The sequence below is a fragment of the Micropterus salmoides genome, unplaced genomic scaffold, assembly GCF_014851395.1.
Source record: "Micropterus salmoides isolate LMB-PRFRI ecotype aquatic unplaced genomic scaffold, ASM1485139v1 Ms_hic_scaffold_21, whole genome shotgun sequence".
Classification (NCBI taxonomy): Eukaryota; Metazoa; Chordata; class Actinopteri; order Centrarchiformes; family Centrarchidae; genus Micropterus; species Micropterus salmoides.
Genome location: NW_024041262.1, coordinates 9,230,487 through 9,245,432, shown reverse-complemented (window position 1 = coordinate 9,245,432; position 14,946 = coordinate 9,230,487). Strand labels below are relative to the sequence as shown.

Here is a 14,946-nt window from a genome sequence, read left to right as displayed (position 1 = left end):
TCGAGGGGACAACACCATCGCCAGCCAAATCCTGATTCCACCAATCTTTCCCCACAGGGAGTGAGGGCCAAGCATAGTCCCTACCCCTACTCTCACATCCCATTTCCACCTGCTAACGATACCCCTTTGAAGCTTTCATTGGAGGGCGGCTCGCTGATGAAATGACGCAGCAGGACTTCAACTCAGCTATGACTGCTGCTTGACCTTCAAGAGACCATGCAGCTCAGTGTTTCTTTGCCATGTTAAGAAGAGTTCAAATCCACATGATGTACAGGCAAAGACACTGTTCAACGGGGGGACAAAAAGATATAGCATGATGAATCAAACTGCAACACATACAGTGGGTACAGAAAGTATTCAGACCCCTTTAAATTTTTCACTCTTTGTTTCATTGCAGCCATTTTCCAAAAATCAAAAAAGTTCATTTTATTTCTCAGTAATGTACACTCAGCACCCCATCTTGACAGAAAAAAACAGAAATGTAGAAATTTTTGCAAATTTATTAAAAAAGAAAAACTGAAATATCACATGGTCATAAGTATTCAGACCCTTTGCTGTGACACTCATATTTAACTCAGGTGCTGTCTATTTCTTCTGATCATCCTTGAGATGGTTCTACACCTTCATTTGAGTCTAGCTGTGTTTGATTATACTGATTGGACTTGATTAGGAAAGCCACACACCTGTCTATATAAGACCTCACAGTGCATGTCAGAGCAAATGAGAATCATGAGGTCAAAGGAACTGCCTGAAGAGCTCAGAGACAGAATTGTGGCAAGGCACAGATCTGGCCAAGGTTACAAAAAAATTTCTGCTGCACTTAAGGTTCCTAAGAGCACAGTGGCCTCCATAATCCTCAAATGGAAGACGTTTGGGACGACCAGAACCCTTCCTAGAGCTGGCCGTCCGGCCAAACTGAGCTATCGGGGGAGAAGAGCCTTGGTGAGAGAGGTAAAGAAGAACCCAAAGGTCACTGTGGCTGAGCTCCAGAGATGCAGTCGGGAGATGGGAGAAAGTTGTAGTAAGTCAACCATCACTGCAGCAATCCACCAGTCGGGGCTTTATGGCAGAGTGGCCCGACGGAAGCCTCTCCTCAGTGCAAGACACATGAAAGCCCACATGGAGTTTGCTAAAAAACACCTGAAGGACTCCAAGATGGTGATAAATAAGATCCTCTGGTCTGATGAGACCAAGATAGAACTTTTTGGCCTTAATTCTAAGCGGTATGTGTGGAGAAAACCAGGCACTGCTCATCACCTGTCCAATACAGTCTCAACAGTGAAGCATGGTGGTGGCAGCATCATGCTGTGGGGGTGTTTTTCAGCTGCAGGGACAGGACAACTGGTTGCAATCGAGGGAAAGATGAATGCGGCCAAGTACAGGGATATCCTGGACAAAAACCTTTTCCAGAGTGCTCTGGACCTCAGACTGGGCCGAAGGTTTACCTTCCAACAAGACAATGACCCTAAGCACACCGCTAAAATAACGAAGGAGTGGCTTCACAACAACTCCGTGGCTGTTCTTGAATGGCCCAGCCAGAGCCCTGACTTAAACCCAATTGAGCATCTCTGGAGAGACCTGAAAATGGCTGTCCACCAACGTTTACCATCCAACCTGACAGAACTGGAGAGGATCTGCAAGGAGGAATGGCAGAGGATACCCAAATCCAGATGTGAAAAACTTGTTGCATCTTTCCCAAAACGACTCATGGCTGTATTAGATCAAAAGGGTGCTTCTACTAAATACTGAGCAAAGGGTCTGAATACTTATGACCATGTGATATTTCAGTTTTTCTTTTTTAATAAATTTGCAAAAATTTCTACATTTCTGTTTTTTTCTGTCAAGATGGGGTGCTGAGTGTACATTACTGAGAAATAAAATGAACTTTTTTGATTTTTGGAAAATGGCTGCAATGAAACAAAGAGTGAAAAATTTAAAGGGGTCTGAATACTTTCCGTACCCACTGTAAGTCTGAAAATCTCATATACAGGTTTGATCACATGAACCAGACAACATTATTCCAAATGATGGACTGTTTAAGGATTCAGGGCTTCATACCAAAGCACTGAGACTCTATAGTCATATAGTGAGTGTACACAGTCAAATCACCAAGTGTACAATGCCATGGACTCCAATAACATAATCCTGTAATACTGGATGACTGTCAGATAGGTGTATTTCCCACTCAAGGGTAATTTTATAAGCCGTTTGTTTTTTTATACTGGACAGCAGTGCATTGTAAGGTGTATGTAACATTTCGTCTCCATGCAATGCAGTTCAACGCAACACTACCACAAACCATATAGTTGAATCAGCACAGTGTCAATGTGAATTCAACTATAAAAGCTTGAGAGAGGAGAGCCAGGACACTTTACAGTAAGGTTTCACAGATGTATTGGTGAATATTGGAAGATAAGTGTTCTATTCTCTTCAGCCTTCTTACTTTGATTGGAGTTTAACTTAATTTTCTTTTCTTTTAACTAAAGATTTTTTCAAACTATTTAAATTGCCATTTACTTTTCTCAGTAAAAACAATATGACGAGAAACTTGTGACACGGCTTTCTCTTTATTATGATGTGCCAATTTATTTCTAACAAGAAACTGTCTTTGCTATAACAACACGTCAATCAATGTGTCTCATAAAAACAAACTTTTCTTGTTATAACATGAAAAGTTGGTATGTTGTCATAAGAAGAAACTTCCAAGAAGAGAAAAGATCCAGTCTATGCCTAAAAAGAGGACATTGAAGCCTATAAAGTCAGCAAAAATGAAGAATGATTACATGTATATATGTTTTATGGTTTGATTAGGTTTTATTTTATACTTGGGATGAGACAAAGTGTCATCCATCCATCTATATCCCCTGTGCATATGTGCAGGGTTGCAGGGGGCTGAAGCCCATCCCAGGTCACGGCAGCACACCACATAGTAATTAGATTTTTATAATTAAAGTATTGATAAAGGCCTCAAAAATCCGTTATCATTTAGGCTCTATGAAAGAGGTTGTGTTTATTGTATTATTTTGCATTACACTGTGTAAATGACTGTATGGGTGTTCTTCTTAATGTGTCGCCCCACACTAGTGAAAAGGCCACAGTTTCGAGCCCTGCCATTGCAAACACATGTTCATCGACAGCTGTGCGTCTCGTTCAAGTGCCGTTGAACAAGACACTGGACCACAACCTAACCACCACCTCTCAAGAGCACTGACTTAAGTGCATAAAATGGACGCTGAAGTTGATGTGGTGCCCGTGTTGCAGTGTGCAGCAGAAAAAGCAGTCTCTGTGCCTTCCTGAGGGTGTTTAATCTATGAGTGATGGAAGTAAGACCAAGACAACGATTGTAATTATCATCATCATCATTGTAAAACATTCATCATTACCATCATCAACATAATAGTTATCTCCCTCCGTCACCAACCAGCCATTATCATAACCATAATCACTCACACGCACACATTCAGATTCATGTACGTGCGTGACAACACACACGGACGCAGAAAAAAATGCACACAAGATAATCGGCATTACCCGCATTCAAAAACAGAACATCCATCTGTCTGTGAATGCAACACCGGCATGCACACACAGCTCCGCACACTCACTCGAAGTTCACATTAATTCATTTGGATGTATCATCTCATCTGCATAGCTAAAGCAGTCCATCACCATGTGGTCTAAGCCTCCGGCTAATCAGAGCGACGCACACTGAGCAGGTCAGGATTTAAAGCTTACCGCCTCGGCAGCCACCAGTCTCCGAGGCTAACCCAGCTACGCCCAATGGCTTGTATACAAATTAAAGGTGCTAACACATTTCCCGCATTGCATTGCACACATCTGAAAGAGTGTCAACGAGGACGTCTCAATTATTTATTGAGTGGCTGATTTATGTGGTTTCATATGGTGCATATTAAAAGGCTTTGGGAGGCACAGGGAAGCGAAGGATGGTTTATGTAACTGCTATTAATTGGGACCCTTTATCACTCCCTTTCTCTCAGAATACACAAACACCTACAGCTAAAAGGTACTGTACTATGCATGAAGACGAGCATATTATGCAGAAATGATAATACAAAGGTTCTTTTCAAAAATGCAGTGGATACGTGTGCACATGTGCTTTTTACCCGTATTACCTCTTAAACAAAGTGCAGTTCTATAAAAAAAGAAATAGAACAAAGGTGTAAAGGACAGAGAGGGGGAAAGTTATAGTACACGTTATCCAGCCCGATTAGCATAACTAAAAAAATGAGAAGTTTGCAGCGAGCCCCTGACTTTGTGTGGAAGTTACAGGCTCAGCTTTTTGCTGATCAAAGAGAATTGCTCATTTGGAATATATGCACATATATCTATTAAATGTATATGTATGTCGGATCAGAGGTGCTAGTTCTCAACATTGGCGTGCACATATTTGTATATACTGTAATGTACATACTCTTCATTCACACTACATTCCACTGTTGCTCGGTACTTGGATGGTGTTTGTGTTTGTGTTTGTGAATGCATGGATGCACAAGTACAAGCAGATTTGAACAAAATAGGATTTTGTAGTGGACGGTCCCTCATTTTCTCCTCTGTGGGTAAAAGTTTTTTTTAAAAAGTGTTTGTCTGCGTCTCATCTGGGAAGTGGTGTGAAGATAAATTTGTGATTCATTGTTGTTGTCAAACTGCGGTGGAGGTGGGAGGGTCCCACCCGTTTTGCCCTGGAACTCATCATCTGGAGCAACATCACCCTCCCAAACCATCTAAGAATGATTGGGAGAAGATTGACAAAAGAGTGGGCCAGAGGGCAAAGACGAGAGAGGGGGTAAGAAAGTAAAAGAACTGATTGAGAAAAGACTGATTGAGAAAAAAAGAACAAGAGACAGATAATAACGGAAAGGAGAGTAAAGGAGGAGGGGGAGAGAGGTAGAGAGATGGATGATGATGAAGGGCTAAATCCATGAAAAGGGCAGTAAACACAGTGAGTTTGTTGGGCCAAAACTCCTAAATAACATTTAGCTCCATTGCCAGCTGTAACATTAAAACAGATGAAGGTGACTTATCTGTGATTCAATGTTGGTTTGGGTGTTGTACAAATTATTAAAAGTTGTGGAAGGTAAAACTTCATGCTGCCCTCCACTTCATGCTGCCCTAACATCACAGGCATGTTAGCAATGTGTTGTGTACGTGTGGTTGGAGGGGATAAGTAGTTGCTGATGAGGCCTTTTAAAGCTCCTTGTTCCCCTCTTCTGAGGTGTGAAGATGTTTCCGTGTGTTTTGGTTAGTGATGCCCTAATTTGGAAGAGGAAACAGCATTTATCAGGAGCTCACACCACATGCAACTTGCGAAATCATTCAGAAGCCGAATCGAAGTGTACAACTACAGATAAGTCAACAAGTAATCACAATTATATTTGTCTCTTCTTTGTTAGCAAACAAAACTTTATCATAGCTTGATGGTGTCAGCTGCCATACAAAAAGTATATCCCTCCCGCTGCCGCAGCACCACAGGTATGACACACAGTAATCAACAACCTGAAAGCTCCTATCACACAGCAGCGAGTTTCTCAGCAGGACTACCCCAGAGTGTCTGACACGAAAAATGTAAAACACCCTGAGCTAAATAGCTTGATTTAGAGTCAAAGGCTTTTATGTTGAGTTGTATGTGAACATGAGCTGAACTTCAGTGACTATCCCTGAACTTAAAGCTCACAGGCTTAACCACTGTCACACTCTGCCCTTCTCACATATGATGAAGACGAGGTAAAAAAAAATTGCTGGAGGAAAAATTTAAACCTTACAGGATGCACCATACCGACAGAATAAGCCAAGGTATGGTAGTAGGGTTGTGGAAGTCTGAGGAGTGAATATGACTCTTTAAAGTCAAAATGAAATGCCTTTTTTAACCCTTTATCATCATAACATCCCATCAATCAATCTTCAACTTTTAGTGGCACAGAGCTAAAATTCATTAGTTAGCTAGCAACAGCATGGTAAGTCGGTGTGTCTTCGGTTGTTCACCACCCCAAACCTTGTTCGGTTTCCCCCCAAAGCAGTGCTTCTGGGGCTGGGCCTCACTGATTACTATACAAAACAACAACTTTATTCAGTGATTTTGGGGAGACTATATCATATTTTATGGAGAACATATTTTCTGGTTTCCCCTCTGTTGTGGAGAAGGAATGGTGGTTGGCACAGTTTCTTATGTGTTGCAGTATTTTCCAATCGTGGGAGGCTCTGACAGAAAACAACAGTCCAAAACTACTTTGTCTTCTAGGAGTGAGGCAATCTTCTCAAGTTGTTAGTACAGTAGTTCAGTTGGTTTTTAATGTGATGTAAGTAGTTTTGACAGCATGTGGTCAAATCAGTACAGGGCAGATTCAAATTCTGAACAGATGTTAGCAACAGATGAAAAGTTAAGTTAAGTAAGGACATCATGAGGAGGTCATATATATGTGCACAAAATTTCATGTTAAATGATTAAGACAATTTGCAAATAAACACACAAATGTCAACCTCATGGTGGCGCTAGACAAAAGGTCAAAGGATCACCAAAGTCAGAATAAATTATGTGGGAACCATGAATGTCTGTACTAAATTATATTTATAATAGATGATATATTTCAAGTGTAAACGCTGGGCTTCTGGTGGCGCTACAAGAAAGGTTACAACCTGTAAAAGTACCACTGCAAAAGTACTCATGGCTACCATGAAAGTCTGTACCAAATTTCCTGGCAAACCATCCAAGATTTGCTGACATATTTCAGTGTGGACCAAAGTGATACCGACAGATGTTGCCATCCCTCGATCCAAATACCTCTCCTTTAGTTCTTAGCTTTCTTTCCCAAAGTGCTTTTTTTCTGTTTCTGAGTTTTAGCCAAGTACCTCATTGCACACCCAACTCCACACATCCTCTTAACTACCCGGCACTTCATTTCTTGAGAAAAGATAAGAGTTTCTCATCCGCTTCTGACTGATGCTCTTTTCACAGCACAATTCCAGCCTAAAATACACAGGTGATGAAAACACAAGACACTCCTGCACACACCAAACAGACTCCTTGTGTTCCTTGATGGCATGCATACGATTCTTCCGTCCCTCCTCTCATGATAGCCTCTATTGTTGGTATTGTGTGGGAGGAAGACACTGATATGCCGCGGCCGGTATAATTCTCTCATTATGAGTTCAGAAGGGGAAAAGAGGCACAGGGAGGTATGGAGCGAGGGAGGGATGAAGGCCCAGAGGCATGGCGTGCCACAAAGAGCAAAATCCGACTGATAATGGAGCAAATTCATCAGTTTCTTGCTCTCCATCACTGTCTGTGTCTCATCATCCATCCACAGGCCTTGCTGAGCTTTAAATGAAAGTCATTTCAGAAAGTTTGGAGAGAAAAGTGGCTCTGATGAAATGCAGAGAGAAAATGGGAGAGCAAGCAGTTTTAGCTCCGCCATAATGCCATGCAATCTGGCATGGTGAGAGAGACGCAAAGGGAGGCTGCAAAAGAAGGGCAGAGAGAAGGAGGGATGACACAGGAGGGCAAGAGAAGTAAGCAGAAAGCCTACATTTTAGGGAGACACGGTGGTGTGAAGGTGGTTGTTAGATCAGGCCTTCTTCCTCTATAGGTGAGTTTAGCAACAGCATAGAGCTTGTAGCGTGGTTATTTTCAACCACAAGGTTGCTGTGACCTAACTTAGGCTCGGCCTTCTAAAATACTCTCTAGCTTCGGCTATGGCTCATTGCTCTCATCATTGGTTCAATTTTGCAAGCATATGTGTGTGTGTGTGTGTGTGTGTGTGTGTGTGTGTGTGTGTGTGTGTGTGTGTGTGTGTGTGTGTGAGAATGAGAAAAATACTGAAGAAAAAAATCTATGCCCCTACTTGACGGTATTTTAAAGAGACCCCTGCCTCCTCCTCACCATGCTCTTTAAGACTGTTGGCCCGGTGTCCAATCACCACAACAACCTCACCTTAACAACAATGACTCCAGTAACCTTGGCCATCCATTAGCCTGTCTAAGAACAAAAGCTCTTTCCATAGGGAGCCATTAGACGAATATAGCTCTGGGAAGGGAAGTATCCAATACACCAGATGGGCTGCGCTTTATACCAGCTCCAGGGCTGGACAGCAGTCTCACAGAGACTTATTGAGAGGGAGAAATTAGGCTAAATTGGTGCAACACATAGAAAATGTTCAGGTCCGATGCTGGAGTCAATCCATGACTGTAAAACTGTAGGTGAACTTTGATTATTGGCCAAACATGGTATATATGCGCATACTCCTATGTGTTTAATGGACTGAAAAGTGTGGGATTTCCTTAGGTAAATAATTTTCTATAAACCCTCAATAAGACATCCTTTTCTTTTGTTGTCTGTTGACAGGAAAACTCCACCTTCATATCGGAGGTTACTCCCAGTTTATACAATTATATTCTAGTAACAGAGCATCTTATTTTCTGCAGAACAAATACCTGGTCATCTCTGAAAACCCAGAAGGCCACTGAACAACACTGTGATCTTTGGTCATTTACCAACATGTACCGCTGTTCTGAAGGTATTTCCAGAATTCCAAAAGTCTTTGTTAACCATCTCAATGGTTTCCTGATCCAGGTAGCTGTCACGCTCTTTTTGTAAATCAAAATAATAAAATATGAATGTTATTTTGCATAAAAATTATACAATATTGGGATGGCACATCAATAAATACCTATATTACTAATAATATAACTTGAAATTTTGGTTCACTTTGTACAAAGTGAACAAGTAGATACGGAATTTCTGGCTACCACCTTTGTTTATGAAAAAGAGGCCAAACTTTACGAAGGCATTAAAAATACCAGTTTATCACACAGCGAGAGGAAGAGAGTCTTCTGGAAATACCTTCAGAACAGCGGTTAGTGTTGTTAAAAGATCAAAGATAAGGGGGTATTTACCTTTCAGAAAATCAGGTGCTTAGCTCTGTTACTTGAATGTAATGGTAATGCATGAGCTGCACAACCTGGGGCTAGTCGACACACAGCTTTAGTGCCACACCACTGTACTTTTATGACAGCGTCATTATGATGTTCCCACCTGTAAGTCCTGCTACATAAATAAGCTCGCTAAATTGCAGGGAACAAATCACTTTCCCAACATTGTGCTGCAATTTAAAAGTGAGCTGCTTTTCACATTTTAAAACCACCTATTTCAGAAAATGCCAATTATAAATAATTTCCACATTTTCCATGTGTTTCCTGATGTTTTTTGTCAGAGTCTGCTTTTCCAAAAACACCACTGATCCAAGAATCCGCACTAGTGGGTCTGATGATACAAGTAACAGGAACAAGAGGTATAAAAACAATGCATCTCATTTGCATCGCCATTGTCATGGTTCTGTCCTGTCTGGAGGATGGAGACAATTTCACACAAAAAAGTGTCAGACAGCTCTCAGCCCGAGTTGTGAATTTATATCCATTATGTATAAGTTGAGCTGGGCTTGGCCAGTCCTGACTATCTGTTAGAGATGAGGATGTGTCACCTGTCTCTTCCCGTCCCATATGGTTTCCCCTGACTAACATTACAGCTGTACCTCCTGGCTACAGAGCAGATAACAGTACTGTGTGTGTGTGTGTGTGTGTGTGTGCTATTCTGCCTGACAGCATGAAGAAGTGTGTCTACTGTACCTGCGCTTGCATGCGTTGCTATGTGTGTGTGTTTATGCATCAATGTGTGCATTTATCCATGTGTCAGTGAGACAGTCAGCCTCAAAAAGCTGAACCAGGGGGACTGAATGTCTGAGTGCGTGCATGTGTGTGTGTGTGTGTTTCTGTCTCACGGGGGGAACCGGTGGACAGCTGCGGTGAGAAAGCTGAGGTGTAACACCTTGTTAATGTGACAGACACAGTAAAACAGTCACCGAGGGAATGAGCCGCCGTTGTCTACTTTGCTCGATAACTTGACAGATACAATAAGAAGCAGCAGTTGAGTTGGTTAAGCCGCTCTCGAGTTCAGTTCCCAATACACTTTATGCTGGCACGAGCTCAGGAACCACCATTTTAGTTAAATGGAGGAGTTGTGCTATTATCATGGGTGTGAATGTCCTAAGTTCTGACAAGACTTGATTACAAAGTTAGAAGTGGAGCCATTTATATTTAGGGACTGATTTAGGTTTTTTAACAGTTGGTACCAACCAATGACAAGGGAGACATGCCTATGTTGAAGGGGTGACAACACATAAAAGGGACTGTCACTTTAAAGGTTCAGTGTGTAATATTTAGGAGGATCTATTGACAGAAATGCAATATAATATCTATAACTATGTTTTGAGTGGTGTATAAAGACATAATGAACTATTTTTTATTACCAAAGAATGGGCCATTTATACAGTGAGGAAAATAAGTATTTGAACACCCTGCTATTTTGCAAGTTCTCCCACTTAGAAATCATGGAGGGGTCTGAAATTGTCATCGTAGGTGCATGTCCACTGTGAGACATAATCTAAAAAAAAAATATCCAGAAATCACAATGTATGATTTTTTAACTATCTATTTGTATGATACAGCTGCAAATAAGTATTTGAACACCTGAGAAAATCAATGTTAATATTTGGTACAGTAGCCTTTGTTTGCAATTACAGAGGTCAAACGTTTCCTGTAGTTTTTCACCAGGTTTGCACACACTGCAGGAGGGATTTTGGCCCACTCCTCCACACAGATCTTCTCTAGATCAGTCAGGTTTCTGGGCTGTCGCTGAGAAACACGGAGTTTGAGCTCCCTCCAAAGATTCTCTATCGGGTGTAGGTCTGGAGACTGGCTAGGCCACGCCAGAACCTTGATATGCTTCTTACAGAGCCACTCCTTGGTTATCCTGGCTGTGTGCTTCGGGTCATTGTCATGTTGGAAGACCCGGCCTCGACCCATCTTCAATGCTCTAACTGAGGGAAGGTTGTTCCCCAAAATCTAGCAATGGCCCCGGTCATCCTCTCCTTAATACATTGCAGTAGAGTGAACTAGATGTCTGCGTGTTGTTTATACGCGTTGTTAATGCTAATCCAACAAATCTTTGTAGTAGTGTCCATGTTGATTCCACATTATGACTTATGAGCACATGAACACACACTGAAGTCGGAAGAACGCCTTCACAATTCGGGAAATGGGACCATCCGAGGAGCACGTGAATGCACTATTTTGCTGGTTGCAACCCTCACCACTAGATATCACTAAAACTTACACTCAGAACCTTTAAAAGAAAATCAAAGCCCTGAGTGCACCAATGCTAATGAACAGTTGTGATGAGGTACTAATCCAAACTGTTTCAATGTATATTTATTTCAGAGCTTGCTCATTTGTTCCCTCGCTCCTTGGCTTAATGAACTTGTAACCCCATCCCTTCTTTTTCTTTGTTTGGTTTAACTCAAACAAACTGATCACACGGTCTTTGTTTTCATCAGCTTCTTTGTCCCACACATACCAACAGCAAGTATGGCCACATATCAGTGAAGAAATATGTCCTTATGTAATGACTGTACTGCCTGGTGAACAGAGGATGCGGCTCAGACAAGACATTTAAGTGGATGAATGTACCTGATAGACATGGTAGGCGTTGGCAGCTCTGCCTTGCAGGAACACAGAGGGGATCCACACGTTGATGAGAGCGCGATGAGCCCTGAGTTACACAAACAACAAACTGTCCTCACTGCCTTTGTCATTATCATCATTACCACCAGCAGCAACAACATCAACAGTGTGTCAGCACTATGCATAGACAGCTAGAGCAAATTACAGCTCACTCCGGTAAAACACTGAAATCTAATTTGGTCGTGATCAAAGAGTGGAATGAATGAATGAATGTATGAAATTAAACAGTGTTCACAGGTTAACTTGAGAAAGACTGACTTATGGTGGGAGAAAAGATATTCTAGACGGATGAGATGTAGCTCTTGCAAAATACAAAGCAAGAGAAACTCCAGATGTAAGAGTGAATTATTATTAAAAAGAAGGGAGGTTGAAGAATGACTGAGAAAAAGTGAGGGGGAAGGAGTCATACAAAAGAAATATTCTTACGTCTCAAAATCTGACAGGCTGGGGTCATCTGACGTCTGGCTTAAATCACCTGCAACCTGGAACAAAAGATTCATAACGAGTAAAACAGAAGCAAAAGAAAGACATTCATCAGAGACTCATACGCAAATATGGCCCATATGCACACAAACACATAGTGTCAGACACGCAAGTGATTCTAAAAATAAAGATAATGGGTTAATGGTTGAAAATAGCTAGCTAAAAGTAATCAATAAACCGTTGAAATAGTTAGCTAAAAGTAATAAATGGTTGAAATTATTACTGTATCTAAAAGCAATTCATAAACAGTTGAAAGAGTAAACGAAATGTGTAAAAAGTTGAGCTAAGGGAACAGCTAAGGGAAAGTGGTTAAAACTCAACTTCTGGCACTCCATGTGGCAGAAGTACAAACTTAGAAAACTTAACCAAACCAACCTCAACACTGACGGTTCAAGTGTATAATTTTTTTTAAAACAATATCCACTTTTATAGTATAAATAACTTTAAAATGAACTGAAATGATCACCCCTGTGACCCTGTACGCAGGATAAGCGGTTGACAATGGATGCATGAAATGATCACACATTTGGAACATGACTCGCGGTGTTGATCAAGGGGTACTTGAGTTCATCTGACAGGGCTGTTGGGGTAAATCACTATTTTTGCACATACGTGTTGTACGTGTGTGCAATGCCGTTATTGTTGATGAGTATCCTCAGTTAGCAGTGGTTGTCCTAATCTGACACCCTCCATGCAACTGTGTGAGAGTTAGGTTGATGTGTGTGTCTGTGTGAGTTCATCAAGCCTGTGATTTGTTTCACTCATTGCATGCTTCCAGGTCCCTTGAGGAACCACTAGACCAGACCCAGATGTTGGCCTTCTGAATGACAGTGAGTCCGTGTGAAAAAGAGATTGTGTGTGTGTGTGTGAGCCCCCTTCAGTAGGATCTCCAGGCTTTGATCCAACCCTCAGGAGAGAAAACACACACACACACACACACACACACACACACACACACACACGCACGCACACACGCACACACACAAACACCCTTTGAAAGAATGAGAAGAGTGAGAGGGAGAAAGAAAGACGGTTAGGAATAGAGGCAGAGAGAAAGTGACCCGGGTTTGGTCAACTTCAGCAGCTCTTGGGAGCTGAATGCATGAAGCAATCAGGAGACACACACAAACACACACACACACACAGTGAATGGTCCAGCAGAGCAGGGCTGAAGCTGGGGGATAAGAAATCCTATCTTCAGCCTGGGGCTACCATCACTGCAAATGTATCAAGTGTGTGTGTATATGTTTGTGTGTCCAAACTGCTTCGAGCTCTCCTGAGCATGACCAGATGTTGGCATTCTGTGTGTGTGTGTGTGTGTGTGTGTGTGTGTGTGTGTGTGTGTGTTGTTATTGTAAAGGACAACTTTGAAAGTGCAGGGAAAAAGTAGTTTGTCTGAACTTCCCTTGAACAGAAGAAATGGATAGTTAGCATTAGCTATTCAGTAAGATGTGAGTGTACACAGTCTGACTGACAGGTTATCTCTGAGAACAGCAGTGCGGATGTGCCAACGGTAAAAGAAGAAATCAAAACAGAGGAAGCTCACAGATGACAACTTCAAGGGAAATGCAGTTCACCATCAGTGGCAACCACTGACCTTAGAAAAACAATGAGCGGGGGACCACTGCAAAAACAAAGAGGGCGAGATGAAAATCAAACTAAATCACAAGTAGAGTAGAGAAAATGGCATGTTGACAGAGAGGGGAGGAAAAACCCGCAGAGAAATCAGATGAGTGACGGCATCGGTGTGTTTGCCTGTTTTAGTGTGTGTCTGTGGGTCACTCACTGGTCCTCTCAGGTCAATGAGTTCCTGTCTCATCTGGACTATGAGGTGGTCTTTGGCCATGAGGGAACGGTACAGGCGCTCATTAAACTCTATCAACTCACCATGCATCTCGGCTACCTGCAGCACACACACAGACAGAGAGAAGAACAAAACACACAAAAAAAGGCACTTAAATAAATCACGCTGTAAAACGTTATTATACAATACACAATTATGTAAAAATATGGAAAATAGAAAATCATGTAAACCTGTTATGTATACTCTGAAAACATACAAAAAATACATTTCTCCATTTCCATTTAACACACAAAAGGCAGAAGCACTCCAGGTGAGATGTAATGAATGTCGACAGCGCGACAGATTCTGGGAAACAGTCAAACTCCCCGACAGAGATGGGAGGGATAGAGGGAGAGGGGTGAGAGACATAGAGAGAAACGTGTAGAAAGAGTAAGGGGTGAAAACAGTTCATATCCTAAACAGTTAGACTCCTGCCAACCTGCGAATCAATTTCAATCAGCTCTAACTTACCTTGACGTGGTGTTATTCATATCTGTGTGTTTATGTATATGCTTGTGCGAATATGGCCAAGCTATTCTGTGTGTGTTCCCCGGCCTGTCTGCCTAACCAGGCTGGACAGGTCTCTGTCAGGAGACTGACAGCTGTGACACACACTGTGCTGTATGGAGGACACCTGCTGTCACAGCCGCTTCGGCAGAGAGCCGTCGCTGGCTGACAGGTGAGCCACTGTTGCTCCAACACCAACCTTCATACATTAACTTTTTCACATCCCATTTAAGAGCCCACACACCACCACAGAAGAGGAGAGGCTTCTTATGTAATAACAACAACAGTGATGATGATCATAATAAACTTGATTTATCGTACTTGAAACACTTAATGCTTCACAAAATAGTTTTGTGTTGAAGTAGATTTCTGTTTTGATACCAGTTAATTTATGACACAACTTTGAAAAAATGTCAAGCATCTGAATAGAATAAGCAGAATGGTTTATTTTAAATAAAGGCTACAGTGAAAGCAGCAGGAACTTAGTAATAAAAGTATGTAAAAAAAAATTACTTATACAACCT

General features: G+C 41.7%; 1 protein-coding gene across 2 annotated transcripts in view; it reads right to left on the bottom strand.

The window, feature by feature from the left end:
- The window catches only part of snx29 (sorting nexin 29), a 146,939-nt gene that overhangs the window by 48,149 nt on the left and 83,844 nt on the right, over positions 1-14,946 (bottom strand). For both annotated transcript variants that reach the window (XM_038735558.1, XM_038735557.1), the window contains exons 16-18: positions 13,859-13,975; positions 12,016-12,071; positions 11,536-11,617 (exon numbers count right to left, since the gene is read on the bottom strand). In XM_038735558.1, the coding sequence (XP_038591486.1) occupies positions 11,536-11,617; positions 12,016-12,071; positions 13,859-13,975 (255 nt within the window). The remainder of the gene's footprint in view (positions 1-11,535; positions 11,618-12,015; positions 12,072-13,858; positions 13,976-14,946) is intronic.